Genomic DNA, 24,735 nt, shown 5'->3' on the forward strand with positions numbered 1-24,735 from the left:
TTTGAGCTATTTCGCTTGCCGTAGCGAGGCGTGGTCCAACAGTTATCTCTAAACAAGCATCCTCTGTTTTGTTGAATGTAAAACATTTTAGGCTAAATTTGCCTAAAATTAGCGTCGTATTTTTTCTGTTTGCACTTTTGAAATATGTGTTAGTCTTAGAGTTTGTGTTTTTGTAATTTCACACCAACTTTCCGGTTCATTCGCTTGGCATGTATGCTAACAACAGCTAGCTAAGTCGTGGCGCAGCACAGAAAACTACTGTTCTCAACTGCAGAAACCTCCTTGAACACAGTATGGCTTTGATGGAGGTCGAGAACGGGGCTTCTTCTGGAGGTGAGGAAGTTGATACAGACATCATAGCAAAGACGTGCGTGTTGGGCGGCTTTAGTGAAGCTAACGAGACGAGAAACATCATCTCTAGTCTGCCTGAAGTCCACGGAGAGCAACGGGCCACCGAGCATGTTACTCAGCGGTTTTTAGGTAAGGTAGCACGGCTAAATAAAATCACATTTTCCTTAAACAAATCATGACACTTCATGAACCATTTGTTCAAACAGTGATAATGAATGGATACCAAGAGCAGCCTCATCTGTTGGATCCACATCTAGGTAAAACCCCACTACTGTAGTTCACCCGTGACGTAAAACATGATTCACCTTTACCTGTTCACTTCCTTTTAGAATGGATGATGAACATGATGCTGGAGTATGTGAGGAGGGAAGACTGCCCTCCTTCACTGCTGCACCTGAGCTTCAAGTTCTTGTACATCATCTGTAAGGTCAGTCCATAGAAACGCAAATCGATATGCAAGTGAAGAAAAAAAACCCCATAAATCACAAGGTTGCACTTTAATATCACTCGTTTTTGTGTGTTAGGTCAGGAGCTATAAAATCTTCATGCAGCTTTTACCTCACGAGGTTTCGGACGTGGAGCCGGTCCTGCAGATGATTTCCAGACAAGATCCCAAAGACTTAGAGGTGAGGCTTTATGATTTCCAGGTTAGGATCTCATTAAATCCACTGAAAGCATAGTCGTAAAATAAAAGTGTAGTTTAAAATTAAAAGTAGGATTTATTCTAAAGCTATACAATTATTTCTTGTTGATGCAGTATCCGTATGTATAATGTATTAGCATAATCAAATAGAGTTTTTTTAAATAAAACAGAAGGACATAAATTCCACAAATTGAGGTATTTTATAATTTATTGGAATATATTCAATAATTGCCACAGTAAACAGACTTTGTTTTTTCATGTTTTATGGCAAATCCCTTTTCTGATAATTTTCTGAGGATAATCAATAAACATATTACAGAATCAGATAGTTGTGACAGTGGCATTAAAACAGCTTGTGTTGACAACAAGCCTAGAGGGAGAGCTTGAACAAATGGTGTGATGGGAGAACGCTAAGTTTAAGGGAGTTTGGGAGACAGTTCCAGTCATTTGCATCAGCAAAATGAAAGGAATTTTGACCAAAGACTGAGCGGACCTCAGGAATGGGAAGTGTAATGGGGTTCTTGGACCTCAGATGGTAGTTGTTAAGAGGACAATGCAGGAAAGGTGTCGCAGTGTCTTCTGTGAATGGGAAGAAGCCAGTTAGTTTATACAGTTCAAAAGGTGCACCAGTGGAGAAACAGACCGCTGAGTAATAGAGAACATCAAGCCGTTTGAGAGCACACTATGGAGGCATTTTATGACAGCCAGTTTATGCATAAAACCAAGTAATTCCAAAGAGTTCACATATTTTTTCCTTCAGCTAAAAAAAGAATAATAATAATAAAAGAAAAAGCTCAATATTTTGGTGTGCTTCCTCCCACTCCATTTCAAGGAACAAACAAACTGTACTTGACTTTATTTGATAATCATTATATTTAATCAATCTAATGTGACATGTCTGTGTACTGTGCATTACTGCAAAAAATCTATTTATGATTATGATTAATTACACTGTCAGGAGGATGGCATCATCATTTAACATAGTTATTTTTTTCTTTTTTTTTTCTAGTCATTGCATTGCTTGATATTAAGGGTGTGCAAAAATATTGATATTGCGATATATTGCAATATTTAGTCCTGCGATTGATTCTCGATGGGTTCTCACCAAGTATCGATCTTTTATTTGTGTTTAAAGAGGCTGTAAAACGTTATATTCGTCGTCCTTTGGTGAGACCTTCCTTTGGAGGTAGAGGGGGGGCCAATGCGTCTGGCAGCTACTTGAATTATTCAATGTTTGTTCTGTTATTTACAGCAGTTTTGCACTAAGTAGTGGGAGTGCTGTTCATGTTTACTATTGTTAACACAGAATTTAACAAATAATTCAATTTCAGTTGGTGTCAGTGCTTATCAAAGACATAGTGTTACTGATTTCCACAAAAGTGTCTATAATAGTTGTTTATTAGGATTGTGTTCAAGCTAAAAAATGAATAGGGATATATTTTTAAAAATCTGTGTTCTTCTATATAATGTCAGTTATTTGAGATTATTTTTTTTTACCAGTTATCACAGTATAGTGATATCATTGATATCCAGTGATTCCCAGCCCTACTTGATATATGGAATGAGTTTTGTATATCTTTTTTTTTTAATTTTTTTTATTGCGGTATTCAATTGTTTTAACGCTTGAAACATAATAAATCAAATAAAAATTCAAGGATTATGTTAGAATAAAGACAAAAATGCTATTATTGTTTCTTTCTCAAGTGTTTTGAAACTTCACTTTTGTTTGAACTCACTTTACAAACCTTAAAAACTTGATAATTCTGTTTTTTTGTGCAAATTAACAACATAAGTGCTCCTGCAAAAAGTAAAAATGATTATATAAGATTGCTTTTCAGTAAAGATAGTAAGTTAATTCTAAATGTTTTAATCATCACTTTCTTGTACATTTAAACAGAAATGAATGTTAATTAAAATCCACTTGACTGCTTCAGTGCTAGAATTCTGGACCTAAACAAGTTTGAATGCTTTTTCTTCCTTTAGTTTCATCATTTGTTTTTTTTATTTTACAGAATGAAGCTTCATCATTTTACTTTCTGTTCCTTTTAGACATGGGAAACTCGTTACATGTTGCTGTTGTGGCTGTCCATGGCCTGCCTCATACCCTTTGACCTTTCCCGGTTGGATGGCCACCTGGAGGCCGCTGGTGGAAAGAAGGAGGAGCTTGTCATGAATCGCATTCTTGCTATCGCAAAGGTCAATTAATCTTTTATTTCCAGTTGAACTTTTCCAGCATGAAAATAACTTAAATTGAGAAAAATTATGTTTAAAAAAATAGTTGGAACGTATTATGCAAGTTAGTTTGTTTTTCATAAGGTTAAAAAAGGGATTTAGTCATATGAACTTGATCTTTATTTTATAAAAAAAAAGATAAATATTGTATTTTGCTTAAATAAATTCTAGTATTTTTAGGGAAAACTGCTTTTTGTTTGTTTTTTTAATGCAAAAACATATTGAGTTTTTGAGTTAAAGTTCCTCCTTTCTTCAGCATATTTCAATAGGTCTTTAAAAAGTTTTTTTTTAAATAAATAATGATAAAATTAATTTTGATTTAAATTTATTTTTAAAAAATTAGCATTGAATCATAAACTTGTCAATCAAAATCAAATAGTTTCAGAATTTTGTTGCTTTTACAATGTATGCTGCAGTTTTTCATTAGATTGTTGTGTTCAAATTAAAATGCGACCGGAGCAATTTGCTTTTTTCAAACTTGGATTATTGATCATTATTTGTTTTTGTGTTTTTCAGTCTTACTTAACTGTGACTGACAGTCCGAGAGACGCTGCATCTGTGCTCATATCAAAGTAAGTATATGGAAATATGTCTTATGTCAGAAATAGGAAATATAGACAGACAGATAAATAGACAGTACTTTATTTGTCACTGTTAAAGTGAAATTTTTAAAAAGTGGTCCATGGTCGGTGCAACGTTCATACCTTAAAACAATAATTTACTGTTAAAATTTACAATTAAATGAATAATAAATAGTACAAAAAGTTCACCAGTAAGTCACGAAAAACAAGAAAAGTTTTTGCACACACACCCAAAAGAAGCTGATTAAGCAACGCTAACAAGAATGTAGTTAATGAAACATGTAACACTTGTTTTAATTTTACTGAAACAGTTTTGCAAGTGTTGCTACAATTCACTTTATCCTGATTTTTTTGTGTATTTTTCTGCAAACAGAAGAAAAGCTTCTTATCTTCTTTAACCCTCATAGTAATTTATTTTTATCTATATTTTTTACGTAGTCTTAAAAAAAATCTAAATCGTGCAGTTCCCTCCCTTAGCCACTAGAGGGGGACATTGCTTTTTTATGCTGATCTGTTCACCTGCTATTCCAAACAACTTGGCTGACTTTTACATGATCCTGCAGGTTTATGACCCGCCCTGATGTGAAGCAGAAATGCCTCGGAGAGTTTTTGGACTGGACTCTCACCATGATATTCCAGAGCAGAGACACCTCAATGAGAGACATGGTGCTGGATGGTGCTCTGCAATCCCTGGTAAAAAGAAAAAAAAAATCCTCTGCTTCGGTTTGTCCTGAACGCCTGTCACTGTAGGTGTTTGAAGGTGTGTGCGGCGCTCTCATAAACCTGTTGAGGGCAACCTGCAAGAGCAGACATGACTGTTAGGTTTCACACAATGCCCTCTGCGGTTTTAGCAGGTGTGTGTGATACACCTGTTGCCTGTGTGGGACCTGTTGCTTCAAGTGGAGTTATGTCAGTGTAATTCACCGCTTTAAGCTAAACGGTTCCCTCAGTGATAAAAGCAGCAGGTTAGACATTTAGGGGCAAATCCAGCATTTCATCTTCATGTTTTATGTATTCGTTTACGACAGATGTCAAAAGTTTTAGGATTTAAAGGCGTTTTTGTGTTTGATTGAAGACCGTCGGATGCAGCCCTCAAGCAAATCCACCCTGTTCATTTGCACTTAAACTGGCCGAACAAGTTCAGAAAAAGCTTCTTTAAGTGGTAAAGTCATAAAACAGAGACTAGGTGTTACCTAGGGGGCTTAAAATTGGCTCTGGGTGTTCTGTCACCAGGGCCAGTTTTCTCCAATTGAGCCTTAAAAAGCAGATATACAGCATGACCTTTTTAGAAGTTATCTACAATCTAAAATGTATATATTTTTACAGGCCAAGCTTTTTAAACATGGAAAACGTGATGATCTCTTACAATATGGTAGGTTTTCTCCTCGTTTTTAGATGAATCTGCACTTCTCATATGTTGGTGATATTGTTGTGATTAACTAATTGTATAAATCTTGGATTTTTTCCGTTTGGCTGCTGGGTTTCATGGTGTTCCAGCTCCTACGGTTCTGCAGTGCCTGGAGCAGAAACGTCTGTCGGAGAGCACCGAGGCCATGCTGCGAAAGCTCAACGTCAAGCTGATCCAGAGGCTCGGACTCACCTTTCTCAAGCCCCGCTTGGCTGCATGGAGGTCAGAATCCAAATGACCCAAAATGTTAAGCAGAAGAATAATCCTTCCACTCAGTGACGGGATGAGCTTCAAATCTGCTTTCAGTCGTGACTCATGCTAAATAAAAATGTATTGAGACATGGCAAGATGGGTCAGGAGCTGCATTTGATGATGTGTGTCTTCAGGTACCAGAGAGGCAACCGCTCCCTCGCAGCCAACCTTTCCATGTCCCATCAGTCTTCAGCCCAAACTCCGGATTCTGAGGAGCAGGAGGAGGACTACGACATTCCTGAGGAGCTGGAGGCTGTGATTGGTCAGTTACTGCCTTTATTTTAGTTTTTAAGGGAATCACAGTGATCAAATCCATCTCTTTGTTTTCACAGAACACCTTCTGGTTGGACTGAAAGATAAAGAAACTATTGTGCGTTGGTCTGCTGCAAAGGGGTGAGGAGGATTTATGCAAGCGACTCCCCAAAAACCTGATCGCAAAGATTCATGTCGACGCTTGTCTGGAAATTCTTTATGTTAAAAGCAAGTCTTCAGAAGGAGTTCATGCTCTGCGAAAATCTATTTGGTCTGATCTTCCAGCATCGGGAGGGTGACGGGGAGGCTTCCCAAGGAGCTGGCAGACGAGGTGGTTGGATCAGTCCTGGACTGCTTCAGGTGAGTTCCTCCTTCAGGCGCTTTGGCTTCAGCCTCTCATCATCATTATATACATCACATTTTTGCCAGTCACATTCGCAGATCTATTAACTCTTTGTGCTTTTCTTCGTCCTCATAAGCTTTCAGGAAACTGACAGTGCTTGGCATGGAGGCTGCCTGGCCTTGGCAGAGCTGGGCAGGAGGGGGCTGCTGCTTCCGTCGCGGCTGAACGACGGTACGTGCTCTTTATATAACACTTCCTAAAGACAAAGGGATTGTTTTTTTATTGCTTTATTCATCAACTTTGTATATAATACAAACATATTCATCTTTTAAATAAGTTTATTTTCATCAAAATGCACCACTTTTATACAGTAAACATTGAGTATATATTGTAATGAAATATTATGGATGTACGTTTTGTATTTTACATATGCAAAGTCCTTTGATACTATCACTCTTCAGCAGCATCGAGGCCTTTTCCTCAGAGCCCGCCCCGGCGTTTTCTCCCCCCTGTTTGTTTTGTGGCGTTTGCTGTCTGCTTGTGCGCCGTGGCTCCTCTTGGCGCCCGTCGCCCTGGTGGCTGACCTGTTGGTCGGAGGAGTGCTCGTCTCCTCTGTGAGATCCTGTGAAGCTGTTTGCGCTTTATTAAAATCATTTGAAGAGGCTGCAGAGCTGGCGGTGGCAAGCTGGCATAGTGCAAGAGCTGCAGTCTGCCTCTGGTCACATGGCTCTTCGTCCTCGCCGTCGTTGGGTTTGTGTGGGGAGTCTGAGGCACTCGGAGTGTGTTCGGGGCTGCTGTGAGAAACCCGAAGACTGAGGTTCAATGGGAGCTCCAATGAGCACTCAGGTTCTGGTCGTTGGTCCTTGGCTCGTGTCGAGAGGTTGAGGGGAGCTGGATTATCGTCTTTGCTGTCTTCATTTTGTTCAGACGAGGCAACAGGACACGGCTCAGAAACGGACTGATGGGCGTATCGGCCGCTCTCTACCAACCTGAAAGAGACAAAGCAAAACAGAAAGTTAAAGAAAGTCCCCTACTGTTAAAAAAAAAAAAAAACTAAATCTGTAGATGAGGCTCACCATCTGTCTGTAGGCTGAGCTCTCAATTGAAGCAAACTTTCTGCCGACTCGTCTTGTCTGGAGTCTCTCTTCATCGCTTCCACGCTTGTGTTTCTGTGCAGGAGGGTGGTCTGGGGGTTCGCTTTGGGCTTCTGTGCATCTCTCTGAAAGATGTTTGCTTGACTCGGTTTATCAGGGGACCCCAAAGCCGAGTAACCCTCGATGGGGCTCAGCCTGGGAGCTTTGACCCCACTTTGGCGGTCCTCGTCCTTTGCAGAACCGAGGGGAGGGTTGTGACTTGGATAAGAATGCATGTAGTACTCGTAATTCTTATTGGCGAGCGTTTGGCCGTAATAATCCAAAGAAAGGTATCCGGGTGGTGGAATCGGCATGGGAAGGTCGTGGGGTCTGTATAGGTTGTAGTGCAGGGCGGGCGTGGAGGGCAGATTGTAATATCTGTACTGGTAAGGCGGGAAAGGGGAGGAATGCGGCGGGACAATTGGTGGTTGTCTTTGGGGGTCTAAAAACTCTGGCTGTATGGGAGCAGAGCTGGGGTTATTGGCGTGGGGTGTTCCTGGGACGCAGTAGGACTCATAGATTCGATCTCTCAGCGTATAGGATGGATATTCATGAGCCACGAGGGAAGTTAGCGGCTTCAGGGCGATTGTTGGGGGAATTCTGTCCCAAGGAAAGGTGTGGTAGCCGATGGCTGGACTTTGTGGGTCCTTTGTCTGCTGGGCTGGTATCTTTGAAGCCTCTGCTCCATCACATTTGGGCGTGACCGGGGAAAAGGCGGATTGGCGTGGCAACTCCTTCGTCTCGTCGTTCTCTGACTCTGTACTTGGTTTTGTTCCCCTCTGGCCGTTCTTAATAACTGGACTTTCATGTTCGACGTCGAGTTCTTCCACACTATCTCTGCCGTCTTCCCTGCTCTCCTCTTCTTCTACCTTCTCCTGCTTTTTGTTCTGATCCGCCTCCGCCATGTCCGGACCTTCCTTGGGTTTTGTGTGAACTTCCTTTGACATAGTCTTGATCTGCCGGCTTGTTTGCCCGTTTTTCTGCGACATCAGGGAGATGGAGTTTTTGCACAAGTTGTACTTCATGTGGTTGAAGAGGTGGGACTTTTCGTTGCAGGTGAAGGGACACTGGAAGCACTGGTACTTGAAGGGCTTCCCGGGCGGTCGGGGAATGTAGTGCGGCCTTTTTGGTTTCCGTTCCTGTGAAACGTCCATCTTGATTCAAGTTGTCTGTGAACAAAACAAGGCACACACTGAAGTTAAAGAGCTTTCTTTTTACACACGACCCCAAGTTGTTCAGAGTCTAGTCTGTGAACTCTTGCATTGTTTGTTCATGCCTCTCTCTGGGCTGTCAGTCAAGAAATGAGCCTGATGAAGTTGTTTAGAGTTGCTTGACTGGTTCAGGTGGAGAGCTATTGTCATTGGATGGTTCTCCTCTGCGTTTCCCTTGCTGCTCAGAAATCTGTACTAAACACTGCACCCTCAGGCTAATGTATTTCCGTGTCTGTTAGTTCACTAAAAACTGATCAAATGGCAACAAAATCCTAAAAATAAAATCAAGTTGATATAAGGGTTTGTGTTTAACCGTGGATTAGCGGCGGTGGCTGGCACACGCCTCCGCTCAGCCCTCTCTGTTCACCCGACAGCTCCTTTTTGTATCGTTTTAATCTTCAGCTCCATAACGGCAAATTAACCGCAAACCCACCAGGCCCAAACATCAGCCGTTCAGACCTGGGGGACATGCAGAGACTTGCTTCCTGCCGTCGCTTTACTAAGCAGCGCTGCCGGCGTGGGAACTAGCAGCCACCTGCTTCCCATGACTACACCTGTGGGATACAGTCATCACTTGATGGGCTACGCTCGCTTTACAGAAACAAAACGCTAATACTTTTTAACCGAAACGATGTGAGTGCACTTATTCTAAGATACCGTGAAGGGAAAATTCTCTTGAAATGAAACCTGCCCTGAAGTTAGGACTGGAGCATTGCAAGCAAAGGCATTGAGGAACCTGCTTGTCGTGCACTGTCGCAAGAAGTTGTCACTCAAGTTTCAACTGGAGCAAAGACACTCCCTTCGTAAGAACTGAATTCTTTTTAAAATCTAGCTCATATGTTTGCTTTCTTTTTAAAATTTAGTTAAGGATACCTAAAATCTCAAATGAGGTTTTGAATTTATTCTACTTTTTTTTAAGAGTCCCCTAAACTAATATAACATTTCTGCGTAGTTCAGGAGAAAACATTTTTGTTTGGAAGTTATTTAACAGTTTTTTATTTTTTCATCAGTCTCAGTGAAAGCTGACTTTATTAATAAATAAGAAACGTATATATTTACATCCCACCTTAAATGCACATTAATTTTACAGTCAACTATCTGTAAAGATTTTTTTTTCTTAATAAGATGAGATCATTAAACAAAGACGATAGTTTTTACCTAGATGCAGCAGTGCGTTCTCCCGAGTTCAGCGCCAATGAAGACTCTGCTCCACAGCTCACATCCAGCATCGGTCTCCGGTCGGGATGCGTGCTCCCCGTCAATGTGGCTGATGGAGAATGTGTGTGATACGAGTTGTCAGTTCAGTTTTCCCCTCTAAGGTGTGACAGATTGGGTGGAGCTTCATGCCCAAAACCGCAGGGCCCTCAGGCAACAGTGATGTACCTGACATTAGTCAAGCCTGGAGCAATGATTTAAATGAGGGAAGCTGGGGGGTATCGGACTCTGTGTGGCTCAAATCTTCCTCTTTTTGTAGAAAACGGCTACTTTGTTTGCATAAAGCTGGTAAAGTGAAGTCCGGCGGCAAACTGACTTGTTTCTAACCAATTTTTTAATAACATTTTTTGCACTTTTTATGTAATATTTTCTTTATAATAGAGGAAAAGTCATAAACAGAGCTCTTAAATAGAAGTGTATTAGATATGTTTTAAAAACTGGTGGATTCTGCAACTACAGGTTGTTTTTGACATTTCTTTCTTTTAAAAATACACATTTATGTTGTGTAATTGCAGTTGTGCCTCTTATTGTGAAGTCCCTGACCTACGACGAAAAGAGAGGAGCGTGCAGCGTTGGATCCAATGTGCGTGACGCCGCCTGCTACGTGTGCTGGTCCTTCGCCCGCGCCTACGAACCCAAGGAGCTGGAGCCTTTTGTCAGTCAGATCGCAAGGTAGCCCCCTTCTTTCTTATGTTACAAACTTCAACATTTGACAAAGTGTTTTATTATGTTTATTAGGTATGTTAATATGAAGGGATTTTTTTGTGTCATTTTTGTGAGTGAATTCGCCTTTTAAGGGGCTTCAGCCTGTTGGTAAAAATGTTTAAATAAATTTAAAAAAAGGAAAATCAAAAGTGGGCAAAATGTTATACCACACCTTATACAAATGTATTATGCGTGTTTGTTTGAATTTTTAGCTGAAAAGAAGCCAAAAAATAAAGGAATTTCTCTTGAAAACATTTTTGCAAAGCATTCTGGTTCTTCTGCTTTTTGGACATAAGCACATGGGACCATACTTCCCATGTGAGATACAAAAAGGTGTGTTTTTAGTAGGGTTTCTGTCTCAGTAGATGTAGCTCAGTAACTAAAACATTCAGTAACTCAATAACTAATCTAGTTACTGACCTTCACACCGTATTGTCTGTCTTATTTAATGACAAACTGTAAAATTAAAAACTAAAAAAGTAAAATATTATGGTTCTAAAATGTTTTTTTTAAGCATTAGAGGCTGATTAAAAAATTAAACAATCAGGTGTTTCCAATCAAGCTACTTAACTAATTAACCTGCATTAATTTGTGAACAACAATCACATTTAGCCCAGATCTGCTGGTTCTATTCAAATGACAAGAATTATATAGCTGGAGCAAAAAAAACTGTTTTTCTTTAATTAATTGCACTATATGTATTTTATTTATTCCTAAAGATTTTGTTTTTCACCCCTTATATAAAAAATAAGTAATTTTTTTGCTTTCTAGTTGTACGTAATACTATATTGGAGTTCAAACTGTAATCCAAGTTGTTTCTGTAAATATAAAACAACTGAGTTGTTCTTATAGTTTTCTAAGTAAGACATAAAAACCCATAAATAGACAAAAAACAAAAGCTTTTACCTTTGAACTCATGAATTTGGTAATAAATATACATTTCAGTGTTGCTTTTGTTCATCAATGTCCTTCTGAGAGCTTCGATTGTATTTCTGATGTGTACTTAAGTCGTCATAGATGAGAAACTGTTCTCAACCAGCCCACCTAAATAATTTAGATGTAGCCAGGGACACGGATGGAGATGCGTTTTGCCTCCTCCACCCACCAGCAGCGGTCACGGCCGGTGCAGCAAATGCTGCTCGTATAAAGATCCTCTTGACTTGGCTCAAACTGCAGCCTGGGGAGTTAGCGGTAAGGATGTACATAGTTTTTGCTCCACTGCGTCTGTATTTTGAAACCTCAGTAATTTAAAAAAAGTGACATGTGGCGTGCGTTAATAATCCCTCCAGCTAAGACTTGATAATTAGAGCTTATCTATTTTTCTACGTTTAAAGATTCAGGTTTCTAGCTTGTCTTGAAAACAATCTGCGGTACATAAAGAAGTGAACACAATATAAACATTTTGATTTTAATTGGAAATGTTTAAGAGTGCGGCTGATTGTGGGTAAGCTCTCATTGATATATTTCAGAGACACAGCACAGTTTGCCTCTAAGCTGTATTTTACAGCGTGAAACCAGTTTTTGTCACATGGATGCCCCAGAGCCTTCCCTGCTGGTTTGTGCTTTTCAGTACATGTTGATACAAGAAGGAAAATTGGGCAATTGATCTCATTTTCATACCGCCATTCTGTCATTAACAAAAAGGAGCAAACAGATCATCAAAATATATATTTTTGACCTTGTCAATATTGAAGAAATGCCTTTTTAAACTTTAAGCACATTTAGGAGGTATTAATCCTGTTAATTTGCTGGTTGGAAAGCAAAAATGAAAGTTGATTGATGCAGATTTCGCATTTGTTCAAGCAGAAGTCGTACCTTCAGAACCATCTTTAAAACTAAAGCTGCAACCGGGGATGTGCAGCCTCGTGCAGAGCAGAGTGCTCCCTTTTTGTCAACAGTAACTGTTTATAATCATGCATCTTTTTTTTTTTTTCCCCTGCTCCCTCTTGGCTTGCAAGTTTGGACCTGTGTCCTGTGACTGTGCAGACCAGCTCTGCAGCATCAGTTTTAACTCTCCTTGCAAATCATCTTCGGTTTTTAAGGACAACACCCTCCCTCCCGTCTCCCTCGTCCCTGGGATTGCCAGGTTTCGCCTTCTGTTGTAGGTTTCGGTCGCCGTTTGGCAGCGGCGTTGGGACAAGCTGGTTCCTGCTCTCATTCATCACAGTTTGATGACATTAACAGAAAGTTGAAGCTGGGAGGGGGAGCATGCAATGCGGCAACAGTTGCTTTTTAGCTGAATGTCGTAAAATGAGATTATTTTGTTGTTTTTTTCAAGTAGAAGATAATCGGGGAAAACAAATGAGATTATAAATGAGGCGGTTTCTTACCTCGCCTGAACTGCAATAACTTGTAGAGAAGCGAATAAAGAGAAAACACTTTACTAATGATTTGTTGATCATTATTTTAATGTTTTATATCACTTTTCCTTCTGCAGTACGTTGCTGATCACCACTGTGTTCGATCGGAACATCAACTGTCGCAGAGCTGCTTCCGTGAGTTCCCCCTTATTCCTGAACTAAACACATACAGGTAAATGACCAAAGTTACACTTTTTGTCTTTTATTTTTTGTTCCAGGCTGCCTTCCAGGAGAATGTCGGCAGACAGGTTTGTGACCGAATCCGAACGCTGCGATTACCAGAAACTGCCCCGATTTGACCCGCATCTGTAGGCAGATATACATGTCAGGTTTAAACTTGCCTCTTTGCCCCAAACCTTCAAAGAAAATGACACATCACTGTCGGTATCATGGATTAGCAAACAGTGACATTTGCCAAAAAGCTTTCAGTCACAACTCCTTTAAATTCTGTCCAAAGTGATTCTTTTCAGTAAAAAAAAAAAAAAAAAAAAGAATCTTAGTATTAATGTCATTTTTTTTATCTCAATAGGGAACATTTCCACATGGGATTGACATTGTAACTGCTGCAGATTACTTTGCTGTTGGAAATCTCAACAACTGTTATCTAAAGATCAGGTAAGAGTCCATTTACTTTCACTAACTAAAAGCCCCACCTCAGAAAATCCCCCCAAATTTTAAAAGCTTCCAGTAATTTTTTTTTATTTTGTGCGTGGTCCGTTTTTGCCTTCTGGGAGACGCCTGTGACATTTCCAATCATGAAGGAACTTGCTGGTTATATAAAAGTACCTTTCCAGGGGTGTGATTGATTGATTGGGAGCAGCTCTCCATTTGATGAACTTATAATCTTTAGTGCCGCTCTGAAATTGTCGCCAGGCATGTCACCACAAAAAAGCGAAAGAAAAAAATGACAGCGAGTGACTGAAGACTTTAGCCTCGGGGCATGAATGAATGCATAGCTCCACGTACCAGGAAAACACAATGTTCACATCCCCAACACTTAAGTTTTTTGCATTTTTATTTAAGTGGTTAAAGCCTGAGACTTTTTGTTGTTTTCAAAGTGTCTTTATAGCTGGTTTCCCAGAATACACCAAGTGCATGATAGACCACCTAACGGCCATGAAGATCAATCACTGGGATTGGTGAGTTCTGTTTGGTACAGCACACCTAGTACAAAGAGTTTGCTTTTTACTCCGGTTTTTGTTGTTTCGCAGCGCGATCCGAGAGCTCGCCACTAAAGCACTCCACAACCTGACGCCTCAGGCGCCTGATTATATGGCATCCACAGGTAAACAATGTCACTTTACCTGTTGCCCAAGACAACTTTCAATTAGGACTTCTTTTTTGTTGCTTTGTTGCTCTAACCTCGCGAGTTGCCTTTCTGACCTCCTCCTTCCGCGTTATTCAGTTCTGCCACAGCTGCTGAAAATGGCGGTGGGCATGGACCTCCACAGTCGCCACGGGGCCATCCTGGCATGTGGAGAGATCGCTCACGCTCTGTACAAAGTGGGCCTTCAGACCAACAGGTACTCCCACATGATCCACGGAGCCGATCCTTCTTAAAACTTGTAGTGGCAGGTTTATACTTCGAAGTGATCCGCTATCGCATCAACCGCGTCCCTGCCGCAAGCTAGGTCAAGGTTGGCCGGTTCCATAATAAGCAAGAGTCATCCTTACAAAATAAAACAAACAGCGTAACACGTGAGTGAAGGAAGCATGACGAAGATCATGTCTGATTATTCATGCCCCTTTACCGAAACACAATACACAACAGCCCACAATCTTTGAGATATTTTTTCATATGTACATATATAAAGCAAATTTTTTATATTTAAAGTTTCTCTGAAGATGCTTACATCTATTTAAATATATTTGTGGATAATTAATGCTTGAAAAAAATAAAAGGTTGATGGAACATCAGATTTCTTCTTTTTTTGTTTTTCTAAAGCCTCAACATACCAAATAACTACACTTAAAATAAAAAAAAGTTGAATTTTAAATTATTTGCCACCTGCTCCATATCTTAATTGAATATAGTAAAGGTTATAATTGCATTAGAAAGTAATTTTGCTGTGAAAATTTCTTTTTTTAAATTTATCTTGAAAGAAGTAAGAAGGAAAGAATGTCTAATCTAGGTGGTGGGCAAGATCAAAATAAAAATTAAAGGATATTTTCATCCACATTCCATGTTGTCTCCATCTCTTATGAGGTGGATTACAGTTTGCTTTGCGTTTACGTCCTCTAATCCCTAAAAAAAAGCATGGGTTAAATGGTGCCATTGCACCACGGGCATGAAACCCCAATCATGGATGATGTCATCAGCTCGTTTCGCTTTTCGCAGTGACCAATGCAACCTGATTTATTGCGTATTGCTTTGACGTATAAACCAGAACTGACTGGAGATAATTTTACTTTTTATTTTGTGCCTCCAAAATAAGAGCCTTTCCTCACATTTTGTTTTTGATTCGTCCTCTAGATCTATATTGGACGTCATTTCACCGGAATGTGTTGAAGAATTAAAAAACATTCATTTCAAGGTAAGTCTAGATAAAGCTGAAAGCAAATGTCTTTGTCTGAATGGACAATATCAAAATATCTTTGCTCAAAGACTCAAATATGTTTACTTTCAGCTAAATGAAAGAAAACAATACAGGTAAGCAGAAAGCATGTAAACAGTTTGAATAAAGAATTTACTTTTGGTCATAAATGATGCCTTTGGTTTTGTGTAGGGGTTTTGGTGGTGCACTGATGAGACCAGCAAGTGAGTTTAAACTTGTAAATAAAAAATGGATGAAAAGATTTTAGTTTATTTGTATAATAAACATTTTTTTTAATAAAATTGATGACTAATCTGTTGTTTTCCCACCACAGTTTGCAGTCTGATAGAAAAGCTGTCCCTGTCCAAGTTGCCCTTGAAGAACGACCCTGTCCTGAGTGAGATTTATGTTTTAATCTGATGTTATCTATCGTTTTTATGATGTAAAATGTGGATTCAAGCTGAAGGTTGTGAATGTTTTATAGCTGGCTGGCAGTGGGTGATCGATGACACCTTACAGACTCTTCATTTGATCTCCAGTGGAGATGCAGATGACATTATCGTGAGTTTTATTTTCATAATCATTGTTAAAGGCTAGAATGTTTCCATTTTGATTTGACAGTAATGATCGCTGTAACCCTTTTGCATTCTGAAGAACAGTAAAACATTTTTTTGTGTTGAATTCTTTGTGCGCAGGCTGCTGTTGTTTCTGCCTTAGCGGCTTTATGCGAGGAGTACTACCAGGATGAAACGGGCCAAGTAGACTCTCAAATGCAAGGTGGGGTTGTTTTTTTTAAATTTTTTAAAACTTTTTTTGTCTTTTTATGCCACTAAATTCTATCTGCCTGCTCCTGCTCAGATGTTTTGGTGTCGCGCTACATTGAAGGACTGAAGAGTCCTCAGATCCCCACTCGGTGCGGCTCTGCCCGCGCCCTCGGCTGTCTTCCCAGAGTCATGATCCAAGGCAAACTCAATCAAGTAAGTTTGGTATTTATATATATTTTAATATTTATGATCTCACTACCTTGTATCTCAAGTGTTTTTTCTTTTCTGTATGGTTTGTTAGATCCTCAAAGGGCTTGAGCAGATGTGCTCCATCACCCAGGAAGAGGGGAGTTTCACTGAAGCCAGGAGAGATGCAGTCAGAGTGATTGCTCAGTGAGTCTTTTCTTTTTTTCCCGTCTTCCTATTCTTCTCCTAAATCTAGGGTCTGGTAGTTTGCGCAACAATGGTCTGCTTTTTTTTGTCCCTTCTTCTTAAAGTTCTCGCTGAAACACGTAGCTCCTTACAAGTAATGCTAAAATAAACATGATCTGACTCTACCTGCAGGACCTGTACGGCGTGTCTGTTCTTATTTCTGACTTTTGATTTTCATTTTTCAGTTCTTTGCTTGCGGTGCAGTTTTATGCCGTGACCTTTTGTGTCTTCAGGGTGTGCGAGAAGGCCGGCGTTTGTGCCCAAGGGCGACCCGACTCTGTGCTGTGCCATGAGAATGCGGCGCAGGTTTTCGGCGTTCTGCTCCACTGTCTCAATGACTACACCATGAGCAGCAGAGGAGATGTGGGGGCCTGGTGAGGATTTGACACAAAAATATATACACACAATGCACACATGCTGAGTTAATCTGCCGCTGGCTTCAGGATTGGTCCCTCGCTTCAGGCCTCCAGTGTCTGTTCTGACCCTCCGCATAGGCGTGGAGCGCAAATGTTCACCTCACTCGTAGCTTCAGGCCACGCTTACGGACTCGCCAGGAATGTCACCGGGCTCGTCACTTGTCCTGGCAACAGGGGATGGGCCGCTTCTTAAACGCTGTCTAGGAACCTTCCCTTCATTCTAACGTTGATTTATTTTCCCCTTCATCCCTCGATTGGGCTTTTGAGCTCCTGCCAGACCCACATACACAAAAATACAGTATTATCTGTTAACAAGAATCTTACATACATATGATGCACGTGTCATGATACAGTACATATAAAAGATAGTACCAAACAATATTTCACTTTTTTTTAACTATGAAGAGAAGAGTTATCTTAATATTAATATTTTTTTTTTCAAAAGTAAAATTCATGGCGCTTTTCTTGTGGTATTTTAGGAGAATTTTAAAACCAAAGTTAATCTGAACTACATGATTGCTTTTAAATAATAAATATATATTGTCTTGGCAGTATTTAAATTGATACAAGTATTAAAATAAATAAAGTATTGCGATACTTCACGGAATTTATATTTTCCATTTTCACTCCTTGAATTAACTATTAGTTGCCAGGGTTAAACATTTAAAAACGCTTCAGAAACATTTTATTGCAATTTCTAAACTCTTCGGCAGGGTGAGAGAAGCAGCGATGACCAGTCTGATGGAGCTGAGCGTGCTCGTGGCGAGCAGCGCTCCTGATGTTCTTGTCCCGAAGCTGTGAGTTTGCCTTTTTGGTGTTCTAAATACCCCAAAAAGATTAAGTAGTTGGCACACAGCAGCAGTATGTCCTCCATGCTTCTGTTTGCAGGGTGAGCTCTATGATGTGCGGCTTAGCCCAGCAGGCGGCGGAGAAGATCGACCGCTACAGAGCCCACGCCAGCAACATCTTCCTGCGCCTTCTGCACAGCGCTGAGCCTGCAATACCCCACATACCCCACAGAGAGGAGCTGTTGCACATCTTTCCTGCGTGAGTCACTGCACACCATCTCTAGGTGTCATCAGCTGTTACAGAACTAACATTTGAAAGATAAACTTGATGTTTGCATGGTAAATAAGACGAACTTTGATCTCATCTCTGACCTCCTTTTCAGTGAGAGCGTGACCAGTGTGAACTGGAAAGCCCCATCACAATCCTTCAAGCACATCACGCAGCTGCTGGGTTTGCCGGAGTATCAGTACCACACCCTGCTGGGCCTCTCTGCGTCTGTGGGAGGGATCACAGAGTCCACTGTAAGTGAAAAAGCAGGATATTGGCAAATCACAAAGTGATGCACTAAAGTCCAATAAGTTTGATATTAAAAAAAAAAACTAACATTTTTTTTCCAAGATCATTTCCCAAAGTCATTACATGAAACAACAACTGTGGTTTTCACCCAAATATCATCTAAACATTTGCATCTTCCATAAAATAATACACTTTTTGGTTTTCTGGTTTTATAATTTCCATGAAAGTTCATTTTTGAATAATTATCTTTGTACAGGTGTTTCTCAAAGCTAAGTAAATACTTTCCCTGATTCTCCTCCTGACCAGAAGGAGGGGCTATGTGATAGCATTTGGCAAAATCTCTGACACTTGTAAAATAAATGCCCTTAAGAACTTATTTTTAACTCTGCTCGCTTACATATGTTGTAAATAAAATACTTTTTAAGCGAGCGGTGAGGCCATAAAAGTTTTACTAATCTGTCAACTGAGGTCTTAAATACGATGCCCAAGAGACGACTTCACTTGTGTTTTCATCTCTGGCTCCCGTAAACCTCTTTCTGCCACAGATGCATCCTGAGAGACCAGAGGTACCGATATGTTTGTGCAGGGTTACAGTTGGGGAGCCGAGCCAAGACTGCAGCAGTTCTTGGGCCAAAAGTTAGATTCTCACACCACAGGCACAGATTCACGCAAGCCAGTAAGGAGCGGAGCGTCCACCAACCTGCCAGGGGTTGCATTGACATTGATCATGTAATCCAGCTGAAGCCAAACGGCAGAAACGCTTGGACCACTAGGGAGAAAATTCACTTTAAGATGTTTTTTTTCTTCTTAACTTGATTTTCAGTTATTTCTTATTCCCAGAGACACACAGAAACTAAAGTTTAACTCAAATATATGAAAAAAAAAAACTGAAACTTGGTAATTTTACAAATTCTTTTCACAGCACCCTACTTTTAAAATAACAAAGTTTATTTTTATGTATTTTTCCACTATACCCACACTCACAGCGAGCCTGCATGAAGAAATATCATCTGCTCTGAATTTCTAAATTTAGGCAGAGGCCGAGACAAACCGATTTTGATATTTTCTACAACGATTCACAAAGAATCCTTACATCCTTACCTTTGGGTGTTCGTTTGCATTCATATTGCTCTTATTCTGCTCTCTCATGTCTCCATCTAGGTACACTTTTCCTCCCAATCATTATTTGACTTTTTGAAAAGAATTCAAAGTGACAGTGAAGCTCTGGGACGGTTTGGAGAAACGCTGCTGAGAATCTTCCGAGACAATCTCCGCAACGACAGGTGTTCTATTGAGCATTTCCTTTGTGCATTCTCTCATTCTGTCGTAAAATGTATTTCTGTTTTTTGTCTTTTTTTAGGGTTTCTGTTCCTTTGCTGAAGATGCTCAATCAGTTACTCAGTAACAGCTGCTTTGAAATTTTCACCACACAAGAGAAGTAAGTAATCTGATGCCTTTTTTGTAAAATAAATAAATAAATATGTGTTGGATTGAATATTTCTCTCTGTCTTTTTGAAGTCATCAGTTCTGTGTGGATCTTCTGGATCTCTGCAAAGAGTTCAGGAAGTCCAAGGACATTTCCAAGCTGTCCGCCTGCGTCTCTGTGTAAGTTTCCATCTGAAAGATAACTTCATGCGACGCCAATGCAAAATGACACCCCGGCCTGGAGTTGACAGCGCTGCCATGTGTTTCTCAGTTTCTGTGGGCTGATCCAGTTCCAGGGAACAGTGAGGAAGAAGGTTTTGTCCCAGCTGCTGCTGCTGCTCTGCCATCCGTTCCCTGTGGTGAGCACATAGCCGAGAAATGCTCTCCTAATCCCCGTCATGTGTAGAAACCACTGACGGCCACTGATTTGCACAAACAAGATGTTTTGTTTTTTTTAGGAAAGCTAAAGTCATTGTTCAGATTTTCTCGGTAGCTGTTGGTTCAGCTTTTCCTCTGTGCAGATCAGGAAAACCACAGCGAGTCAGATGTACGAGATGCTGCTGACGTACGATGACGTCATCGATGCAGAAATTCTGGATGACGTTATGACCTGTTTAAGTGACACTAACTGGTTCGTATATTCTTTTTGAATATTTTTAGTACATGTTTTCCATATTGACTTGTTTAATATTTACTCCAGGGAGAGCGACCTCGCCACAGTGCGGACGCACAGGAATCAGCTTTGTGATTGGCTAGAAGTTCCCAAGCCACAGCTGGTTGCTAAGGTAACAGTTTATCATTATTAGGGTAAACAGCTGTGCAGGCAGGAGCAAAAAACGTAAAGAATTGTGCTTAATGTCCGTGTTGAGTTGACCCCAAACCGCGCTCTTTAATCAACAGGCCGCCGTCCAGGCTTCCTGATTACCGTGGCTGTTCCAACCAGTGTCAACTAAAGAAGAAGGTTTGGAGATAATTATGAACGAACCCAGCCTTTTTTCATCTTTTTTTTTTTTTTTTATCCAGTTCGCTCAGAGAATTTCATGACTTAAAAAAAATATTAAACTAATAAATGATCTTAGTTTTTTCTTTTTGAGTCACATTTAGTATAAAACAACCTTGAACTGGCTGGAGTTCGAGGACCAAAAGCGACCGGTTTAAACAGAGCCTGTTGTGTCACAGTTGCTCATTAGAGGCCGATAGTGGCCACATTGTGGCCGTCAGCTTTCTTAACAAAGATGCAATTGTTGCATTGTGCCAGACTTCGTTGTTTCTGATGGTAAGTCATCGACTGCAGAAACTCCCAGAGCCTGTAATCACTATATTACATTTTCTGCTGTGTGTAATGCAGTTATTGTAATATGATTCATAAAACCTAATTTGTCCTCCTCCGTGGAAACTTGACATGTATTTTGACCCCAATAAAATGAGCCAAATCTGCTGTCATATCATGTGTTTGCTCTGTGCAAAGAACTAAAGCTTTCCAAAAAGCAGCGTTTATCCATTTTTACTCACTTTTACTCACTTCTTTAATGTGAACATTGCAGCAATATGTCACTTTTGCAGTTGTTTTACAATTTTCATCAGCCGGTTTTGTTTAAAATCTCCAAATATTTATCTTCAAATAACCGGGTCATTATAAGTGTAGCCTCACTCACAGTCTCACTGCATGGGTGTTTTAAGTCTGGGTTGCCCTGCATTGCTGCAGCCCATAATTCTACTTTAATTAATTTGCAGCCTTGTAGAAATTCCTGCAGATGCTAATGAAAGAAATGGTGTGTTTGTCTGTAAAACAGGCAGGGCACAGAGGAATGCTAATAATTCCAAAAAGGCTTACAGTCTGCCGGCTGTATCCATGGCGATTCTCCACATACAATGGTGGCTTTTTTAGAATAGAGTGGGGGGGGTTTGCTCCCGTTGACTGGGTTTGGTTTGATATAAGGAAAGAGCTTCCTTACGTTTTCCACTCTCCTGGTCATTATGAGATAAAGTGCTATCCGTTTACCTGACTCTAGTTATGAAGATGTAATGATTGTTTTGGGAAAGACTCTGGCTTTGCTGCATTTACTTAAAACACACATAGTTTTATTCTAAACACTGAGCCCGGTATCTCTGCAAGATTATTGCAGCTTTGCCCCAACAAACGGTAGATTACAGAACTCGCAAAGCAAATGATTTTGATTATAGTCCATGTTTGCTGTGTGCGTCACGCCGCAGGGCCTGCAGGAGGACAGTGAGTGTTTGTGCAGCGCCGTAAATAAAATCATACCCTTTCCCAAAACTTTTTATTTTTTATTTTTTTTTTTAAAATTGCATAGAGAAAACTGTGTTTGCAATTTGCCCCGTGATCTGGTGATTGCTATCAACACGCATGCAATCAAAATCACTTCCCCTTTTGCAATCAATGCTTAAACTCGGCCAACAGCTGCCTGCAGGATAACCTCTTGTTTATTCATATAATCACTTTCTCTGCTCAGTTTAAATGAGCTGATGCTCAGAATGCCACAATGTTAACACAACATGGAAGCATCCATAATTTAATAATACGCCAAACCAATGCTTATGACTCACTAACCACGTGAAAGTTATAATTTACTCCTAATATTTAAACCTAATTATCTTTATAAAAATGTATTCGCTTTAAGACTTCCTTTCACACCTGGTGGAGGAGTAACAACTAAACCACCCGCTGGTTTTTAGCTTCATTAGTGGAGCTCAAGTCTTAATTGCCCTGAATTTATGGGGCGGTGGTCCTGCAGAGCTGTTGTAAAGACTCGATTGTCTTTTCAATGCAGGGATTTCTTTAACCGCCCGTCCAGATGGACCTGAACAGTTTTTACGTTGATCCGACTCTGTGGAAATATTGATTTACTTAAGATTTCAACATTTAGGAAAAAAAACATGTTTCATATCCAAACATCTGCATACAATTAGCAAAGTGCTTAAGCAGAGGCTTGAAAAGAACAAACTGCATAGCATCTGAGGATCAACATGAAAACTTCAAGATGATACAGAAGCTGAGGTGAAGAGGAAAAAGAGACTGTAATTATGTGACTGATAGAAATAGCAAATACGCAATAATTATATGATCGATAGAAATAGCAATAAATGCTGTAATTATGAATATGACAGCTGATGTGGTCTCCCTCCAGGAAACCGCCATCTTTATACGTTTCCAAAAAGCCATAATCAGGAGCACACCAGGCATGCGCTCACTGCTGAGGAAATTGCCATGTTGAATGGAATTATAGTCATTTGGGATTGGGGCAGCTGTACAAGTTTGGGAATGTGGGTTAATTGCTAACCCTGTGCCCTTTTATAAACCGCAGGTTAATGGTCGGTGTATTTTTATATCAAGAAATCAGACACGAGCGCTCCAGGTACTCGATTGATTGATTTATTTAAAACTTTATTATTGTATTTCCTCCTGAATAGAAAATAACATTTATTAATTTGATTAAACTGTAATCTCTGATTAAAATGTAATTGTTTTCTTTAATTCTCAGAAAATTCATTTTTCTCCAAGTTAGCCATCCTTGACTGTAAGCTTTGAATTTCCAATTATGACAGAGTACTGACAGCTGATTCTTTAGCTCCTCCCACATTCCTTTGCTACTTATTCAATGTCTGAGCATACACCTGTGTTCTGTCTGTATGCAGACTTATGGGTAGTACGATGAAGTATGGGAGGGAACATGGAAGGAACTTTTAGCTTTAAATCTGTAATGTTTTCTGCTTTTTATGTCAATAAAAATCATTCCTGGATAAATTTCTCTGTCAGATAACAATATATTTTCATTTAGAGAAACGTCCCCCCCCACCCTTTTTTTTTTTATCCATCTGGAGCTTTTGAAGTCTGAGCATGCTCAGTGGAGCAGCTTCTCTGGCTTTCATCACTCCGGCCTTGAATGAACCACAGAAACTCTTGCTGACTGTTTTTATGGGGCTGTCCAGAGAGACCGTTCTGCTGCTGCTGCTGTGTAAATCTCCGCTTGCAGAGGGACTTTACGGAGGCGGCTCACACGTCAGGGGTCTGGCTCGCCTGCAGTTTGGACGCCAGCCAGAGTGAGCTCATCTGTGACAGTGCGTCCAGCTGCTCAGTCTTGGGAGTGCTGTTCTTTGTTGACCTCCTCATCTGGCCCCGGCTGCTGTGAGGATGCGGGTTAGTGTGACACTCGTCAGAAGGCTCCGCTAGGGGTTGACCACTGGCAGCCTGCCGCCCCCTCGGCGCCTGCTGAGCAGCGCGGCCTCAGGCCTCCACTGTTCCCCACGGAGAGGCCCAGTTTGTTCTGGACACACGCCAGTGCTGAGCAGCAGGGGGCATGGGCAGGTCAGCTCTCAGGGGTGGTCTTGCAGTTCATGCGTGTGAATAAATGTGTGATGTGTTTGGAGCCGGGATGATTAGCTTGTGTTTTGCTTCAGTGTGATTCTGTTGTTCTTGCTTCGGAGTTAAGCTTTGGGATGTGAGAGCTCTCTGTCTTCATTAAACCTACTGTGCATCCTGGGAATAGAGAGGAGGACAGCTCCATAAACGATTACAGTTCATACTCATTCAGGAGTTTCTTTAACATAATTGCCAGCAGGCTCTTAAACAAAGGTTTTGTCGAGCTGAGGAGTTGCTGGTTTCACCACGCAGTTGCCTCACTTCCTGTGTGGAAGGGCACCACAGTCTGTCAGCAGGACTGTGGTGCCCTAACATGCTCCACAGAGCATGTTAGGTTTCAGCAGCCTGGAAATAGAGTCCAGGTTTGCTGGACTCTGTCACTCAGTCAAATCCTGAGCTAACAAAATCAAGCTGCTCCCAATCTATTTTGAAAAATCGTGAGGCCAGCCAAAGGTCACAACCTGAGAAAGAGTCAGATCCTCTCGCTCACCCTCCTCCTCCTGATCTGGTTCTCTGTTTTTGACCACCTCCTCTCACACATAACCCGCTCTGGCATGAGCCTGCCATTTGGAATCCATTATCTGACCCAGTTGGTGGTTTCTGATAATTAAAAATACATGTTTTCCACGTTCTCTCTCAGATTAATGGCCAGCAGGGTGTAACGCTCACTCATGGGATCAGCTCCTGCTCCTCCAGGTGTGTAGGGTTTTGTTTGGACCGAATGGACCTGGATTTTGGGATGTTGTGGCTCTACAGACTTTCAGAAAACCTCACAGAGATAGTTCAAAACCT

At 40.6% G+C, this 24,735-nt stretch overlaps 2 protein-coding genes across 2 annotated transcripts; one reads left to right on the forward strand and one right to left on the reverse strand.

Moving 5' to 3' along the window:
- tbcd (tubulin folding cofactor D) lies at window positions 1-21,007 on the forward strand. The gene is made up of 39 exons (XM_024272755.2): window positions 1-480; window positions 558-608; window positions 681-778; window positions 876-977; window positions 3,044-3,190; window positions 3,743-3,798; window positions 4,371-4,500; window positions 5,134-5,179; window positions 5,305-5,437; window positions 5,602-5,729; window positions 5,800-5,860; window positions 6,005-6,079; window positions 6,199-6,293; window positions 10,137-10,293; window positions 12,764-12,821; window positions 12,905-12,934; window positions 13,216-13,301; window positions 13,745-13,825; window positions 13,898-13,971; window positions 14,092-14,209; window positions 15,160-15,220; window positions 15,314-15,336; window positions 15,413-15,444; window positions 15,555-15,617; window positions 15,705-15,781; window positions 15,916-15,997; window positions 16,079-16,197; window positions 16,286-16,377; window positions 16,650-16,790; window positions 17,546-17,629; window positions 17,721-17,879; window positions 18,004-18,142; window positions 19,299-19,420; window positions 19,498-19,575; window positions 19,656-19,742; window positions 19,834-19,921; window positions 20,084-20,193; window positions 20,263-20,347; window positions 20,463-21,007. The coding sequence occupies exons 1-39, from the start codon at window positions 294-296 to the stop codon at window positions 20,481-20,483; spliced, it is 3,576 nt and encodes a 1,191-aa protein (XP_024128523.1). The 5' UTR covers window positions 1-293; the 3' UTR covers window positions 20,484-21,007.
- znf750 (zinc finger protein 750) lies at window positions 6,387-9,693 on the reverse strand. The gene is made up of 3 exons (XM_024272762.2): window positions 9,565-9,693; window positions 7,139-8,364; window positions 6,387-7,051 (listed from the first exon to the last, which is right to left on the reverse strand). Exons 2-3 carry the CDS (start codon window positions 8,347-8,349, stop codon window positions 6,520-6,522), a joined length of 1,743 nt encoding a protein of 580 aa, XP_024128530.1. The 5' UTR covers window positions 8,350-8,364; window positions 9,565-9,693; the 3' UTR covers window positions 6,387-6,519.
- Window positions 21,008-24,735: the final 3,728 nt, after the last annotated feature.

The sequence above is a fragment of the Oryzias melastigma genome, linkage group LG8, assembly GCF_002922805.2.
Source record: "Oryzias melastigma strain HK-1 linkage group LG8, ASM292280v2, whole genome shotgun sequence".
In the NCBI taxonomy this organism is placed as follows: Eukaryota; Metazoa; Chordata; class Actinopteri; order Beloniformes; family Adrianichthyidae; genus Oryzias; species Oryzias melastigma.

Excerpts from the sequence above, each read along its gene's own strand:
- znf750 (XM_024272762.2), bottom strand. The coding sequence starts at position 8,349 with ATGGACGTTTCACAGGAACGGAAACCAAAAAGGCCGCACTACATTCCC. Across the intron at positions 7,052-7,138 it reads GCTCAGCCTACAGACAGATG|GTTGGTAGAGAGCGGCCGAT; the intron begins GTGAGCCTCATC and ends TGTCTCTTTCAG.
- tbcd (XM_024272755.2), top strand. The coding sequence starts at position 294 with ATGGCTTTGATGGAGGTCGAGAACGGGGCTTCTTCTGGAGGTGAGGAA. Across the intron at positions 6,080-6,198 it reads TCAGTCCTGGACTGCTTCAG|CTTTCAGGAAACTGACAGTG; the intron begins GTGAGTTCCTCC and ends CGTCCTCATAAG. Across the intron at positions 12,822-12,904 it reads ACTGTCGCAGAGCTGCTTCC|GCTGCCTTCCAGGAGAATGT; the intron begins GTGAGTTCCCCC and ends TTTTTGTTCCAG.